The sequence below is a fragment of the Triticum aestivum genome, chromosome 1A (assembly GCF_018294505.1).
Source record: "Triticum aestivum cultivar Chinese Spring chromosome 1A, IWGSC CS RefSeq v2.1, whole genome shotgun sequence".
Lineage (NCBI taxonomy): Eukaryota > Viridiplantae > Streptophyta > Magnoliopsida > Poales > Poaceae > Triticum > Triticum aestivum.
Genome location: NC_057794.1, coordinates 305,550,163 through 305,566,441, shown reverse-complemented (window position 1 = coordinate 305,566,441; position 16,279 = coordinate 305,550,163). Strand labels below are relative to the sequence as shown.

At 45.5% G+C, this 16,279-nt stretch overlaps 1 protein-coding gene across 1 annotated transcript; it reads right to left on the bottom strand.

Moving 5' to 3' along the window:
- Positions 1 to 1,273: 1,273 nt before the first annotated feature.
- LOC123047357 (microtubule-associated protein RP/EB family member 1C) lies at positions 1,274 to 3,887 on the bottom strand. Its single transcript, XM_044470895.1, has 6 exons — positions 3,627 to 3,887; positions 3,307 to 3,462; positions 2,543 to 2,649; positions 2,246 to 2,450; positions 2,040 to 2,153; positions 1,274 to 1,809 (listed from the first exon to the last, which is right to left on the bottom strand). Exons 1-6 carry the CDS (start codon positions 3,735 to 3,737, stop codon positions 1,486 to 1,488), a joined length of 1,017 nt encoding a protein of 338 aa, XP_044326830.1. The 5' UTR covers positions 3,738 to 3,887; the 3' UTR covers positions 1,274 to 1,485.
- Positions 3,888 to 16,279: the final 12,392 nt, after the last annotated feature.

The following is a 16,279-nucleotide window of genomic DNA, read 5'->3' as shown; positions in this document are numbered from 1 at the left end:
TTTTAGTATCTGAAAATAGAACTGTCTTCATTTACTGAACTCAATAACTATCAGTGATTCACATTTCCTTTTCTTCATATTGATGTGGGCTTTTCACTCTCAGGAAATTTGACGCCTCTAATGAACCCTGTTATAATCACGCTATCAATATAGAAGCATGATTATACCAAATATTCAATGGATTAAAAGGTTCAGACATAAATAAAAAAATTAAGCATTTAAACGTTATAACTGACAACTTTGACAAAAAAAACAGTAAAACATACAGGAGCACAGGAGTTTCAGCTCGAACATCCTGGAGAAGCGTAGTGAGCCACAAGCACAGTAGTTCCCTGATGTAAGACATAATCATGCCCTGGAGGTGTGTGACTATCATCTAGCTCAAAAGAAGATTCATATTCAGAAGGAATGTCCTCGGTGTCTTATTCCTGTGTGTATGTCAACAGTGAAAACAGCATTAATAAAATCCAATAGAGAATGTATTGTGAACACATAATTCAGAAGTAATGTGAATGCAGAAGAGAATCAAAGTGTGACCTGAATCCCTAGATGTGGAGTATTCTATGTCTGTATTTGCAGGCTCAGTGTCTTCTCCTGTACATAGTCTCGATGGTTATATAATATGAAATGTATTGTGAACACATAATTCAGTAAGTAATGTTAATACAAAAGAGAATCATAATGTAACCTCAATGGTGAAAACGACAGTAAATATAATGATAGTAACATAAACAGATAACTGAGAGACGCCAGCGCAGAAGATAATCAAAATACAACCTGAATCCTCAGGTTAAATCTTCCCGGATACTTCAACGCCTTCTTGCCTTTGCATCCGACATTGAGCTTCTTCTTTTATTAATTAGAGTGCATTGGCAATATCCCTTTTGCCACCAGATAATCTTCATTAGCATCGACCCACCTCCAAAAAAATCACAGGGCCACCAAACACTAAATTCAAAGAAAACATACCTTATGGTTCAGGCATTTGTATCTATTGTGAACTGCTTCACGTGTCCCTCCACCAGCACAAGGCCCTTGATGATGGGAAAGCTGTCTTGCCAGCACACTATATGGCAGGTTGGTCGAGCTCGATGATGCCAGCGGAGAGAATGCAACGACGGCGGACAGGAAAGATGAAGAGGATTCAGGCACCAGCACAGAATTTGTATTCCAGGGATACCCGCTAACAAAAAAATCAGAGCGCAGCAACCTTTTTGTAATCGAAAACAGACCGTCTTGCAATAAGAGAGGCAGAGCAAGGAACACCAGTGACTACATAAAAGAGGCTATTCAATAATAACATGTTGCAGAAGGCCACAAATGCTGTGGCAGATCGATCACAGTCAAAGGCAGGTTCAACTCCAGCTCCACAAGAGCACACACATTATGACACCAAACAACAAACGAAACAACACAAGATAAACCCACAAGTCATAACCGGCAATGACATCAACTCAGCCCCTGCAATTCGGTCCCTCCTTTCTTTCAGGTGAAGCTCATCAACGGTGAGCCGCACAGCTGCACGTCCGAGACGTCTGAGAGCCTCATCCTGGAGCTCGACCCCATCTCGAACTCCTCCAGGTCCGAGATGCTCTTCCTCTTGTGTGCTGCCGCTGCTTCCTGCCTCAAGCTCTCCTCGGAAGAATCCTTGGGGGTGATGCTTGGGGCCTCGGACGCCTCCAGGATGGGGCTCAGCATTGGCTGCTGCTGCATCTGGTTCTGCTGCGCCACCATCTCTGCCTGGGCTTCCGCCACCGTCGAGGGGTCGTCCTCCGAAGCATAGAGTATCTTCTGGATAGCCTTCACAATCTGCACACGAGATAAAGATTTCATCGTCAACATTGCCCTTTCAAATACATAGATCAAGGTTCAGACACCTGCTGTTGTACTCTACAAGCATGATGTTTACACGTTCAGACACCTGCTGTTGTACTCTACAAGCATGATGTTTACACTTGTTCAGAAGGCTTTTTTTAACACACTGGTAGCCAATTGGCAGGCGCCTAGTAAGAGAATGGTTAAGCATTTCTGCTACTTACCGGTAAATGCTCAACCTCGGGGCTCTGGCACAAGATCTCAACGTCCCGCAGCTTAGAGAAATAGAAATCTCTCTCTTTCTCGGCGCTATCAACAAGGAGTTTCAGCTCGGTCATCTGCAAAGCATCATTGTCAGAATACAGGACTTGTGCAATGCCGAGAGACAGCAAGAAAGTTATGCTCAGCGTTCATGCCAAGTCACTCTCACCTGTGCATCATAAGCTGGAGGCGGCTTTGCGCACCGCTGTGGAGCATTTGAAGCATGCCCGTTGGCCCGCTTAGCTGCGTGCGACGGAGGCTGAGCTTTGTGGGTGGCGGATGCAGACTTGGCAGGCGCCTGGGAAGTCCCTGATGTCCTTCTGTTGGTGTCTTTCCCACCCTTGCTGCTTTCTCTTCTCTCGGAAGCATTGTAGCTGCGTGTTCAGAGGATTTTCATGAGATATGATAAGCACAATTGGTAACACTACCTGGTCATATATGCTACAGAAAGAATGGGGTTGGCTACCTGGTCATGAATCCACCATTAACAGAATCACAGTATCTTTTCATCCACTGCATGAACTCCAGGTTGTCTAGGGGCCTTCCTTTGATGAGCTTATTAACCTCAATGTGCTGCGACAGTGACAAAATATCACAATGTTCAGTTACATTAACAGTCCCTAAGGAATAACAAGAAGTAAGGATATGCTCAATGGTAATCCAGATTGCTCAAAAGGGTTGAATTTCAGTTTTCACACAGTTCTGATGACAAACACCATTTATGTAGGTTGTACACAGTTTACATATTCAGATATATATATTTTTATATAAAATTCAGTTACACTAATAGTCCCTATGGAAGTACTTAACAAGTAAGGATATCCTCAATAAGAATCCAGACTGCTCATGTGCTTCAAAGTTAAAAAGGACTGAATTTCAGTTTTCACGCGGTTCTGACAACACATGGCAATTCTCCACACAGCAAAAACACTATTTATTTAGGGAACCTTCTATTCAGATCCGTATTTTGAACAGCCTAAAAATGTGATGTCTCGACCGTTCACTTTCACAATCAACAAAACTACATATACCCATCAAATTACTAGCCAATTGCCGAACTCATGGCTCAGTGTCTGTATATAGAATTCTGGTGACCACAACTCCACAATTAACTGATAACCTACAAATTGTTAGTGCATCCTCGTGTGCGGAGTAATCTGGCGGCATGAGCAATACAACTAACGCCACATAAATTCGCTCGCGAGAGGGGAAGAAGAAATGGGAGCGCACCTTGGTGATCTTCAGCTTGTTGAACACATCCTGCAGGACCTTGTAGTTCTGGATCATGTCGTACTCGTTCTTGGCGTCGAAGTTGACCTTGTGCATGGGCACCGCCCCGGGGTGCGCCGCGTCCATGAGCTGGCACGCCACCGCGCCCGACGCCGCCTGCACACACACGAGAATTCCGGCCGCGCGCCGTGTGAGCATCCCGAAACGCAACGAACCGAACCGAAATCGCGCCCGCAGATCCAGCAAAACCGCACGGATCGGGGGACGAACAGGCCATTGGAAGACGAGGTGGAGAGGGGAGGGGGGAGATCCGAACGTACCTCCTCGACCTTGGCGAGGCCGAGCTGCAGGGTAGTGTTGATCCAGGCGAGGATCTCGTTCCGCCCCACGAAGTAGGCGCCGTCCATCATCCCTATGTTGCTGACCGACATCTCCGCCGCCCTTGTCTTGCTTCTCCGCCGCCGGAGACGCGACCCGGACCTGCTCTCGCGAGGGACCAGGGGAGGTGGGGGTGGAGCGGAGGAGCGGGGCTGGGGTTTCGCGAGGAAGGTTTTCGAATGCGGGCGGCGTTGGGGGATTCGGCCGAGATATAAGGTGAGAGAGACTTTTGCGTCGGACGGTTCTACCCTCCTAGGTCTGCGGTGCGGCCAGGGCTGGGAGGGGATTCAGGTTTCGACGGGTGTGACCGAGCGCCGGGGTGCGCGTGGACGGCCGGATTCGTCCGACCGTTGGGAGCGCTGCGGGTGGCCAGGGGCTGTCTCGTAATTTCGCACGGTTGGGGGATTTCGAATTTTGGGTTTAGGCGTGCTGCAACCATCACGTCTCTCGCGGTGTGAAGGCGACTCGCGTTGGGCTGGCATAGTTTTTTTTTTCGACAAAGGGCTGGCGTAAATGTTTCCCTATGGGCAACGGTGGAGCGTTTTCGGTTTCAGCGAATTCTGCCCGTTGCTTTTTGCTACGAGGAGTAATAGCGTGTGATCGAACGGGTGGTCCTGCTCCACCAAGCCTGCGAACTTAGGGCATCTCTAGCCATTCGGCCTCCCGGTTATCGAAAAAAAGCGGTCTGAGGGTGAATCGGCGTTAGATTGGTCTCTGAGGATTACTTCATTTCTAGTCGTTGGCCCACAAGTCGTTGCGGGTTCGGCGATATTTCATTCAAATTTTTGCAAACTCGGCGATTTTTACACAAACTCGGTGATACTTCATTGAAATTTGTATAAAAACATAAAACACATGCAAACCACGCCTAATTACGCCAAACTAAAAGCCTAGCCAGCGTCGTCGTCTACATGTCGAAAAGTCTGTAGAAGCGGGTGCAGTCGCCGTCGCCATCATCGTCGTCGTCGTCGCGCGCCTCGCTTACGCCGTCGTCGTCCCTGCTGCAGCCCTGGTCGGGGTCGCCGACACGCGGTGGGGCGCTGGACGGCTTGGCCTCGTCCTCCTCGTCGCTGTCGAGGACGATGACGTTGCCCTCCTCGCGCCTGCGGTGACAAGCCTGGAGCTCCAGGTACGCTTGGCGCTGGCGGCGCACCTGCTCGCGGACGTAGTCCTCCTTCGCCCACTTGAGGGCGGACTCGTCGTCGGGGGCCACCATGTCGGCGTGCTCCGGCTTCACGGGGAGCAGCCCCGGCTCGGGCTTCGACCGAACCGGTAGGAGAGAGCGCGGGGAGAGTCGGGCACCCTCGTTGATGACGAGGGCGCCGCTACGAGTGCGGCGCCCGAGCGGCGTCTCCTCCGTCTCGGGCTTGACGAGGCGAAGCGCCAGCGAGCCGGAGGCCGACGACGAGGACGATCCCGGCTCCATCCGCCGCGGCGTCCAGAAGCTGCCACGGCGGCGAGAGAATGACGGCTGCTACGTCTCCAACGTATCTACTTTTCCAAACACTTTTGCCTTTAGTTTGGACTCTAACTTGCATGATTTAAATGGAACTAACCCGGACTGATATTGTTTTCAGCAGAATTGTCATGGTGTTATTTTTGTGCAGAAATAAAAGTTTTCGGAATGACCTGAAACTTCATGGAGAATATTTTTGGAATTAATAAAAAATACTGGCGAAAGAATCAACACCAGGGGGTCCACCCTGTCCACGAGGGTGCAGGGCGCCCCCCGGGACGCGCCCCCTGCCTCATGGGCCCTCTGAGGCTCCACCAATATCAACTCCAACTCTATATATTCACATTCAAGGAGAAAAAAATCAGAGAGAATGATTCATCGCGTTTTACGACACTAAGCCGCCGCCAAGCCCTAATCTCTCTCGGGAGGGTAGATCTGGAGTCCGTTCGGGGCTCCAGAGAGGGGAATCCGTTGTCGTCGTCATCATCAACCTTCCTTCATCACCAATTTCATGATGCTCACCGCCGTGCCTTTGTAATTCCATCGTAGACTTGCTGGACGGTGATGGGTTGGATGAGATCTATCATGTAATCAAGTTAGTTTTGTTAGGATTTGATCCCTAGTATCCACTATGTTTATGAGATTGATGTTGCTATGACTTTGCTATGCTTAATGCTTGTCACTAGGGCCCGAGTGCCATGATTTCAGATCTTAACCTATTATGTTTTCATGAATATATGTGAGTTCTTGATTCTATCTTGCAAGTCAATAGTCACCTGCTATGTGTTATGATCCGGTAACCCCGAAGTGACAATAATCAGGACCACTCCCGGTGATGACCGTAGTTTGAGGAGTTCATGTATTCACTAAGTGTTAATGCTTTGATCTGGTACTCTATTAAAAGGAGGCCTTAATATCCCTTAATTTCTAATAGGACCCCGCTGCCATGGAAGGGTAGGACAAAAGATGGCATGCAAGTTCTTTTCCATAAGCACGTATGACTATATGCAGAATACATGCCTACATTACTTTGATGAACTGGAGCTAGTTCTGTGTCACCCTATGTTATAACTGTTGCATGAGGAATCACATCCGACATAATTATCCATCACTGGTCCATTGCCTATGAGCTTTTCATATATTGATCTTTACTTAGTTACTTTTCCGTTGCCACTGTTACAATCACTATAAAAACTACTATTGTTACTTTTGCCACCGTTACCGCTACTTCCATATTACTTTGTTACTAAATATTTTGCTACAAATATTAAGTCTTTCAAGTGCGGTTGGATTGACAACTCAACTGTTAATACTTGAGAATATTCTTTGACTTCCCTTGTGTTGAATCAATAAATTTGGGTTGAATACTCTCCCTCAAAAACAGTTGCGACCCCTATACTTGTGGGTTATCAAGACTATTTTCTGGCGCCGTTGCCGAGGAGTATAGCTCTATTCTTTGAGTCACTTGGGATTTATATCTGCTGATCATTATGAGAAACTTGAAAGACGAAAAAACCAAGATTTATCCCTCAACTATGAGGGGAGGTAAGGAACTGCCATCTAGCTCTGCACTTGATTCACCTTCTGTTTTGAGTAAACTTGCGACGCCTAAACCTACTCATGCTACTGATTCTGATATGTCGCATGTTATTGATGATGCCACTTCCGCTATGTGTGATGCTTATGATGAAACTACTTCTATGCTTGACAAAACTTTGCCATTAGGTGAATTTTTTGATGAACAACTTGCTAGGTTTAGAGAAAATGAAATTATTGAAAATGTTAATATTGATGAAAGTGATGATGAAGATTCTCCCCCTAGATATGAATTGTCTGATGTGTCTGAGGGTTATGTTATGGATGAAGAAACTGCTAGAGATCTTTTAGCTTGCAAAGATAGATATGATCTTAAGAAACTGTTAGCTAACCTGAAAGAGAAGTCTTTGAATGCTAGAATGAAATATGACCCTGCTTTTGCTACTTCACCTATCTGTATTTCTGATAAGGATTATGATTTCTCTTTCAATCCTGAGTTAATTACTTTGATTGAATCTGATCCTTTTTATTACTATGAATCTAAAACTATTGTGTCACATCTTACTAAATTAAATGATATAGCCACCATGTTCACTAATGAGGAGAAAATTCGTTACTACTATATCCTTAAGTTATTTCCGTTCTCATTAAAGAATGATGCTAAAATATGGTTTAATTCTCTTGACCTTGGTTGTGTGCACAGTCCCTAGGATATGATCTATTACTTCTCTGCTAAATATTTGTAGGGGAACGTAGCAATAATTCAAAATTTTCCTACGTGTCACCAAGATCAATCTATGGAGTCATCTAGCAACGAGGGAGGAGTGGATCTACATACCCTTGTAGATCGCGCGCGGAAGCGTTCAAGAGAACGGGGTTGATGGAGTCGTACTCGTCGTGATCCAAATCACCGATGATCCTAGCACCGAACGGACGGCACCTCCGCGTTCAACACACGTACGGAGCAATGACGTCTCCTCCTTCTTGATCCAGCAAGGAGGGAGGAGAAGTTGATGGAGATCCAGCAGGACGACGCCGTGGTGGTGGAAGTAGCGGGATTCCAATAGGGCTTCGCCAAGCGCTGCGGGAGAAGGGAGATGTGTCATGGGAGGGAGAGGGAGGCGCCAGGGCTTAGGTATTGTTGTCCTCTCTTTCCCCCACTATATATAGGGCCAAGGGAGAGGGGGGGCGCAGCCTTGGCCCTTCCTCCAAGGAAGGGTGCGGCCAAGGGAGGAATCCATCCTCCCCAAGGCACCTAGGAGGTGCCTTCCCCCTTTAGGACTCTTCCTTTCCCTCTCTCTTGGTGCATGGGCCTCTTGGGGCTGGTGCCCTTGGCCCATACAGGCCAAGGCGCATCCCCTACAGCCCATGTGGCCCCCCGGGGCAGGTGGCCCCACCCGGTGGACCCCCGGGACCCTTCCGGTGGTCCCGGTACAATACCGGTGACCCCGAAACTTGTCCCGATAGCCGAAATAGCACTTCATATATATAATTCTTTACCTCTGGACCATTCCGGAACTCCTCGTGACGTCCGGGATCTCATCCGGGACTCCGAACAACTTTCAGGTTACCGCATACTAATATCTCTATAACCCTAGCGTCACCGAACCTGAAGTGTGTAGACCCTACGGGTTCGGGAGACATGCAGACATGACCGAGATGACTCTCCAGTCAATAACCAACAGCGGGATCTGGATACCCATGTTGGCTCCCACATGTTCCACGATGATCTCATCGGATGAACCACGATGTCAAGGACTTAATCAATCCCGTATACAATTCCCTTTGTCTAGTGGTACGATACTTGCCCGAGATTCGATCGTCGGTATCCCGATACCTTGTTCAATCTCGTTACCGGCAAGTCTCTTTACTCGTTTCGTAACACATCATCCCGTGATCAACTCCTTGATCACATTGTGCACATTATGATGATGTCCTACCGAGTGGGCCCAGAGATACCTCTCCGTTTACACGGAGTGACAAATCCCAGTCTTGATTCGTGCCAACCCAACAGACACTTTCGGAGATACCTGTAGTGTACCTTTATAGCCACCCAGTTACGTTGTGACGTTTGGCACACCCAAAGCACTCCTACGGTATCCGGGAGTTGCACAATCTCATGGTCTAAGGAAATGATACTTGACATTAGAAAAGCTTTAGCATACGAACTACATGATCTTGTGCTAGGCTTAGGATTGGGTCTTTGTCCATCACATCATTCTCCTAATGATGTGATCCCGTTATCAATGACATCCAATGTCCATGGTCAGGAAACCGTAACCATCTATTGATCAACGAGCTAGTCAACTAGAGGCTTACTAGGGACATGGTGTTGTCTATGTATCCACACATGTATCTGAGTTTCCTAACAATACAATTCTAGCATGGATAATAAACGATTATCATGAACAAGGAAATATAATAATAACTAATTTATTATTGCCTCTAGGGCATATTTCCAACAGTCTCCCACTTGCACTAGAGTCAATAATCCAGTTCACATCGATATGTGATTAACACTCAAGGTCACATCCCCATGTGACTAACACCCAAAGAGTTTTACTAGAGTCAATAATCTAGTTCACATTACCATGTGATTAACACTCGATGAGTTCTGGGTTTGATCATGTTATGCTTGTGAGAGATGTTATAGTCAACGGGTCTGAATCTTTTAGATCTGTATGTACTTCGCAAATCTCTATGTCATCTTGTAGATGCAACTACTATGCTACATTTGGAGCTATTCCAAATAATTGTTTCTACTATACGAATCCAGTTTACTACTCAGAATAATCTGGATTAGTGTCAAAGTTTGCATCGGCGTAACCCTTTACGACGAACTCTTTTACCACCTCCATAATCGAGAAAATTCCTTAGTCCACTAGTTACTAAGGATAACTTTGACCGCTGTCCTGTGATCCATTCTTGGATCACTCTTGTACCCCTTGACTGACTCACGGTAAGGCACACTTCAGGTGCGGTACACAGCATAGCATACTGTAGAGAGCCTATGATAAAAGCATAGGGGACGACCTTCGTCCTTCCTCTTTCTTCTGCCGCGGTCGAGCTTTAAGTCTTAACTTCATACCTTACAACTCAGGCAAGAACTCCTTCTTTGACTGATCCATCTTGAACACCTTCAAGATCATGTCAAGGTATGTGCTCATTTGAAAGTACCATTAAGCGTTTTGATCTTATCCTTATAGATCTTGATGCTCAACGTTCAAGTAGCTTAATCTAGGCTTTCCATTGAAAAACACTTTCCAAATAACCCTATATGCTTTCCAGAAATTCTACGTCATTTCTGATCAACAATATGTCAACATATATTTATCAGAAATTCTATAGTGCTCCCACTCACTTCTTTGGAAATACAAGTTTCTCATAAACTTTGTATACACCCAAAATCTTTGATCATCTCATCAAAGCATACATTCCAACTCCGAGATGCTTACTCCAGTCCTTAGAAGGATTGCTGGAGCTTTGCATACTTATTAGCATCTTTCAGGATTAACAAACCCTTCCGGTTGTATCACATACAACCTTTCCTCAAGAAAATCGTCGAGGAAACAATGTTTTGACATCCTATCTGCAAGATTTCATAAATAATGCAGTAATCGCTAATATAATTCCAACAGACTCTTAGCATCGCTACGAGTGAGAAAGTCTCACCGTAGTCAGCTCCTTGAACTTGTCGGAAAACATCTTAACGACAAGTCGAGCTTTCTTAATGGTGATACCTACCATCATTGTCCGTCTTCCTTCTAAAATCCATCTGTACTCAACAGCCTTACGACCATCGAGCCGTTCTGCCAAAGTCTACACTTTGTTTTCATACATGGATCCTCTCTCGGATTATATGGCCTCGAGCCATTTTGGAATCCAGGCCCACCATCGCTTCTCCATAGCTCGTAGGTTCATTGTTGTCTAGCAACATGACTTCAAAGACAGGATCACGTACCACTCTGAAGTAGTACGCATCCTTGTCATCCCACGAGGTTTGGTAGTGACTTGATCTGAAGTTTCATGATCACTATCATAAGCTTCCACTTCAATTGTTGTAGGTGCCACAGAAACAACTTCCTGTGCCCTGCCACACACTAGTTGAAGAGACGGTTCAATAACCTCATCAAGTCTCCCCCATCCTCCCACTCAATTCTTTCAAGAGAAACTTTTCCTCGAGAAAGGACCCGATTCTAGAAACAATCCTTTATTGCTTTCGGATCTGAGATAGGAGGTATACCCAACTGTTTTGGGTGTCCTATGAAGATGCATTTATCTGCTTTGGGTTCGAGCTTATCAGCCTGAAACCCTTTTCACATAAGCGTCGCAGCCCCAAACCTTCTAAGAAATGACAGCTTAGGTTTCTCTAAACCATAGTTCATATGGTGTCATCTCATCGGAATTACGTGGTACCCTATTTAAAGTGAATGTGGTTGTCTCTAATGCCTAACCCATAAACTATCGTGGTAATTCGATAAGAGACATCATGGTATGCATCATATCCAATAGGGTGCAGTTATGATGTTTGGACACACCATCACACTATGGTGTTCCAGGCTGTATTAGTTGTGAAACAGTTTCCACAATGTCTTAATTCTGTGCCAAACTCGTAATTCAGATATTCATCTCTATGATCATATCATAGATATTTTATCCTCTTGTCACGACGATCTTTCAACTTCACCCTGAAATTACTTGAACCTTTCAATAATTCAGACTCGTGATTCATCAAGTAAATATACTCAACATCTACTCAAATCATCTGTGAAGTAAGAACATAACGATATCCACTACATGCCTCAGACTCATTGGACTGCACACATCAAAATGTATTACTTCCAACAAGTTGCTTTCTAGTTCCATTTTACTAAAAATGAGGCTTTCAGTCATCTTGCCCATGTGGTATGATTTGCATGTCCCAAGTGATTCAAAATCAAGTGAGTCAAAACGGTCCATTTGCATGGAGTTTCTTCATGCATATACACCAATAGACATGGTTCGCATGTCTCAAACTTTTCAACAACGAGTGAGCCCAAAGATCCATCAACATGGAGCCTCTTCATGCGTTTTATACCGATATGACTTAAGTGGCAGTGCCACAAGTAGGTGGTACTATCATTACTATCTTATATCTTTTGGCATGAACATGTGTATCACTATGATCAAGATTCAATGAACCATTCATTTTAGGTGCAAGACCATTGAAGGTATTATTCAAATAAACAGAGTAACCGTTATTCTCCTTAAATGAATAACCGTATTGCGATAGACATAATCCAATCATGTCCATGCTCAACGCAAACACCAATCTCGATGGTAGAGGGAGCATGCGATGCTTGATCATATCAACATTGGAAACACTTCCAACACATATCGTCAGCTCACCTTTAGCTAGTCTCCGTTTATTCCGTAGCTTTTCTTTCGAGTTACTACCACTTAGCAACCGAACCGGTATCTAATACCCTGGTGCTACTAGGAGTACTAGTAAAGTACACATTAACATAATGTATATCCAATATACTTCTATTGACAGCCTTCTCATCTACCAAGTATCTAGGGTAATTCTGCTCCAGTGGTTGTTCCCCTTATTACAGAAGCACTTAGTCTCGGGTTTGGGTTCAACCTTGGGTTTCTTCACTAGTGCAGCAGCTGATTTGCCGTTTCATGAAGCATCCCTTTTTTTTGCCCTTGCCCTCCTTGAAACTAGTGGTTTCACAAACCATCAACAATTGATGCTCCTTTTTGATTTCTACTTTTGTGGCGTCAAACATCGCGAATATCTCAAGGATCATCATATATGTCCCCGATACATTATAGTTCATCATGAAGCTCTAGCAGCTTGGTGGTAATGACTTCGGAGAAACATTACTAACTCATTTGGAAGATCAACTCCCACTTGATTCAAGCGATTGTTGTACTCAGACAATCTGAGCACAAGCTCAACAATTGAGTTTTTCTCCCTTAGTTTGCAGGCTAAGAAAATCGTCGGAGGTCTTATTCCTCTTGACATGGGCACGAGCCTGAAATCCCAATTTCAGCCCTCGAAACATCTCATATGTTTCGCGACATTTCAAAAACGTCTTCGGTGCCTCAACTCTAAACCCTTTAACTGAACTATCACGTAGTTATCAAAATTTGTATGTCAGATGTTCCCAACATCCATAGACAACGTTCGAGGTTCAGCACACTGAGCGGTGCATTAAGGACATAAGCCTTCTATGAAGCAATGAGGACAAACCTCAGTTTACGGACCTAGTCCGCATAATTACTACTATCAACTTTCAACTAAATTTTCTCTAGGAACATATCTAAACAGTAGAACTGAAGCGCGAGCTACGACATAATTTGCGAAGACCTTTTGACTATGTTCAGGATAATTAAGTTCATCTTGTGAACTCCCACTCAGATAGACATCCCTCTAGTCATCTAAGTGATTACATGATCTGAGTCAACTAGGCCGTGTCCGATCATCACGTGAGACGGACTAGTCATCATCGGTAAACATCTTCATGTTGATCGTATCTACCATACGACTCATGCTCGACCTTTCGGTCTCTTGTGTTCCGAGGCCATGTCTGTACATGATAGGCTCGTCAAGTCAACCTAAGTGTTTTGCATGTGTTTCGAGGCCATGTCTGTACATGCTAGGCTCGTCAACACCCGTTGTATTCGAACGTAAGAATCTATCACACCCGATCATCACGTGGTGCTTCGAAACGACGAACTTTCGCAACGGTGCACAATTAGGGGGAACACCTTCTTGAAATTTTAGTGAGGGGTCATCTTATTTACTACCGTCGTTCTAAGCAAATAAGATGTATAAACATGATAAACATCACATGCAATCAAATAGTGACATGATATGGCCAATATCATATTGCTCCTTTTGATCTTCATCTTCGGGGCTCCATGATCATCATCGTCACCGGCATGACACCATGATCTCCATCATCATGATCTCCATCATCGTGTCTCCATGAAGTTGCCTCGCCAACTATTACTTCTACTACTACAGCTAACGGTTAGCAATAAAGTAAAGTAATTACATGACGTTTATGTTGACACGCAGGTCATAAATAAATTAAGACAACTCCTATGGCTCCTGCCGGTTGTCATACTCATCGACATGCAAGTCGTGATTCCTATTACAAGAACATGATCATCTCATACATCACATATATCATTCATCACATCCTTTGGCCATATCACATCACATATCATACCCTGCAAAAACAAGTTAGACATCCTCTAATTGTTGTTTGCATGTTTTACGTGGCTGCTATGGGTTTGTAGCAAGAACGTTTCTTACCTACGCAAAACCACAACGTGATATGCCAATTGCTATTTACCCTTCATAAGGACCCTTTTCATCGAATCCGATCCGACTAAAGTGGGAGAGACAGACATCCACTAGCCACCTTATGCAACTAGTGCATGTCAGTCGGTGGAACCAGTCTCACGTAAGAGTACGTGTAAGGTCGGTCCGGGCCGCTTCATCCCACAATGCCACCAAATCAAGATTGGACTAGTAACGGTAAGCATATTGAACAAAATCAACGCCCACAACTACTTTGTGTTCTACTCGTGCATAGAAACTACGCATAGACCTAGCTCATGATGCCACTGTAGGGGAACGTAGCAATAATTCAAAATTTTCCTATGTGTCACCAAGATCAATCTATGGAGTCATCTAGCAACGAGGGAGGAGTGGATCTACATACCCTTGTAGATCGCGCGCGGAAGCGTTCAAGAGAACGGGGTTGATGGAGTCGTACTCGTCGTGATCCAAATCACCGATGATCCTAGCGCCGAACGGACGGCACCTCCGCGTTCAACACACGTACGGAGCAGCAACGTCTCCTCCTTCTTGATCCAGCAAGGGGGGGGGACAAGTTGATGGAGATCCAGCAGCACGATGACGTGGTGGTGGAAGTAGCGGGATTCCAACAGGGCTTTGCCAAGCGCTGCGGGAGAAGGGAGATGTGTCATGGGAGGGAGAGGTAGGCGCCAGGGCTTAGGTATTGCTGCCCTCTCTTTCCCCCACTATATATAGGGCCAAGGGACAGGGGGGCGCAGCCTTGGCCCTTCCTCCAAGGAAGGGTGCGGCCAAGGGAGGAATCCATCCTCCCCAAGGCACCTAGGAGGTGCCTTCCCCCTTTAGGACTCTTCCTTTCCCTCTCTCTTGGCGCATGGGCCTCTTGGGGCTGGTGCCCTTGGCCCATACAGGCCAAGGAGCACCCCCTATAGCCCATGTGCCCCCCCGGGGCAGGTGGCCCCACCCGATGGACCCCCGGGACCCTTCCGGTGGTCCCGGTACAATACCGGTGACCCCGAAACTTGTCCCAATAGCCGAAATAGCACTTCCTATATATAATTCTTTACCTTCGGACCATTCCGGAACTCCTCGTGATGTCCGGGATTTCATCCGGGACTCCAAACAACTTTCGGGTTACCGCATACTAATATCTCTATAACCCTAGCGTCACCGAACCTTAAGTGTGTAGACCCTACGGGTTCGGGAGACATGCAGACATGACCGAGATGACTCTCCGGTCAATAACCAACAGCGGGATCTGGATACCCATGTTGGCTCCCACATGTTCCACGATGATCTCATCGGATGAACCACGATGTCAAGGACTTAATCAATCCCGTATACAATTCCCTTTGTCTAGCGGTACGATACTTGCCCGAGATTCGATCGTCGGTATCCCGATACCTTGTTCAATCTCGTTACCGGCAAGTCTCTTTACTCGTTTCGTAACACATCATCCCATGATCAACTCCTTGATCACATTGTGCACATTATGATGATGTCCTACCGAGTGGGCCCAGAGATACCTCTCCGTTTACACGGAGTGACAAATCCCAGTCTCGATTCGTGCCAACCCAACAGACACTTTCGGAGATACCTGTAGTGTACTTTTATAGCCACCCAGTTACGTTGTGACGTTTGGCACACCCAAAGCACTCCTACGGTATCCGGGAGTTGCACAATCTCATGGTCTAAAGAAATGATACTTGACATTAGAAAAGCTTTAGCATACGAACTACATGATCTTGTGCTAGGCTTAGGACTGGGTCTTTGTCCATCACATCATTCTCCTAATGATGTGATCCCGTTATCAATGACATCCAATATCCATGGTCGGGAAACCGTAACTATCTATTGATCAACGAGCTAGTCAACTAGAGGCTTACTAGGGACATGGTGTTGTCTATGTATCCACACATGTATCTGAGTTTCCTAACAATACAATTCTAGCTTGGATAATAAACGATTATCATGAACAAGGAAATATAATAATAACTAATTTATTATTGCCTCTAGGGCATATTTCCAACAATATTTCCCCGCTCATAATAAACAAGCGGCCTTAAGGGAAATATATAATTTTGTGCAAATTGAAGAAGAGAGTCTCCCACAAGCTTGGGGGAGGCTTCTCCGATTACTTAATGCTTTGCCTGATCATTCTCCCAAGAAAAATGAAATACTTTATATCTTGTATAATGGACTAACCGATGCTTTCAGAGACCACCTGGATAGTTGTGTTGGTTGTGTTTTCAGGGAAAGAACTGTTGAGCAAGTTGAATTGCTAT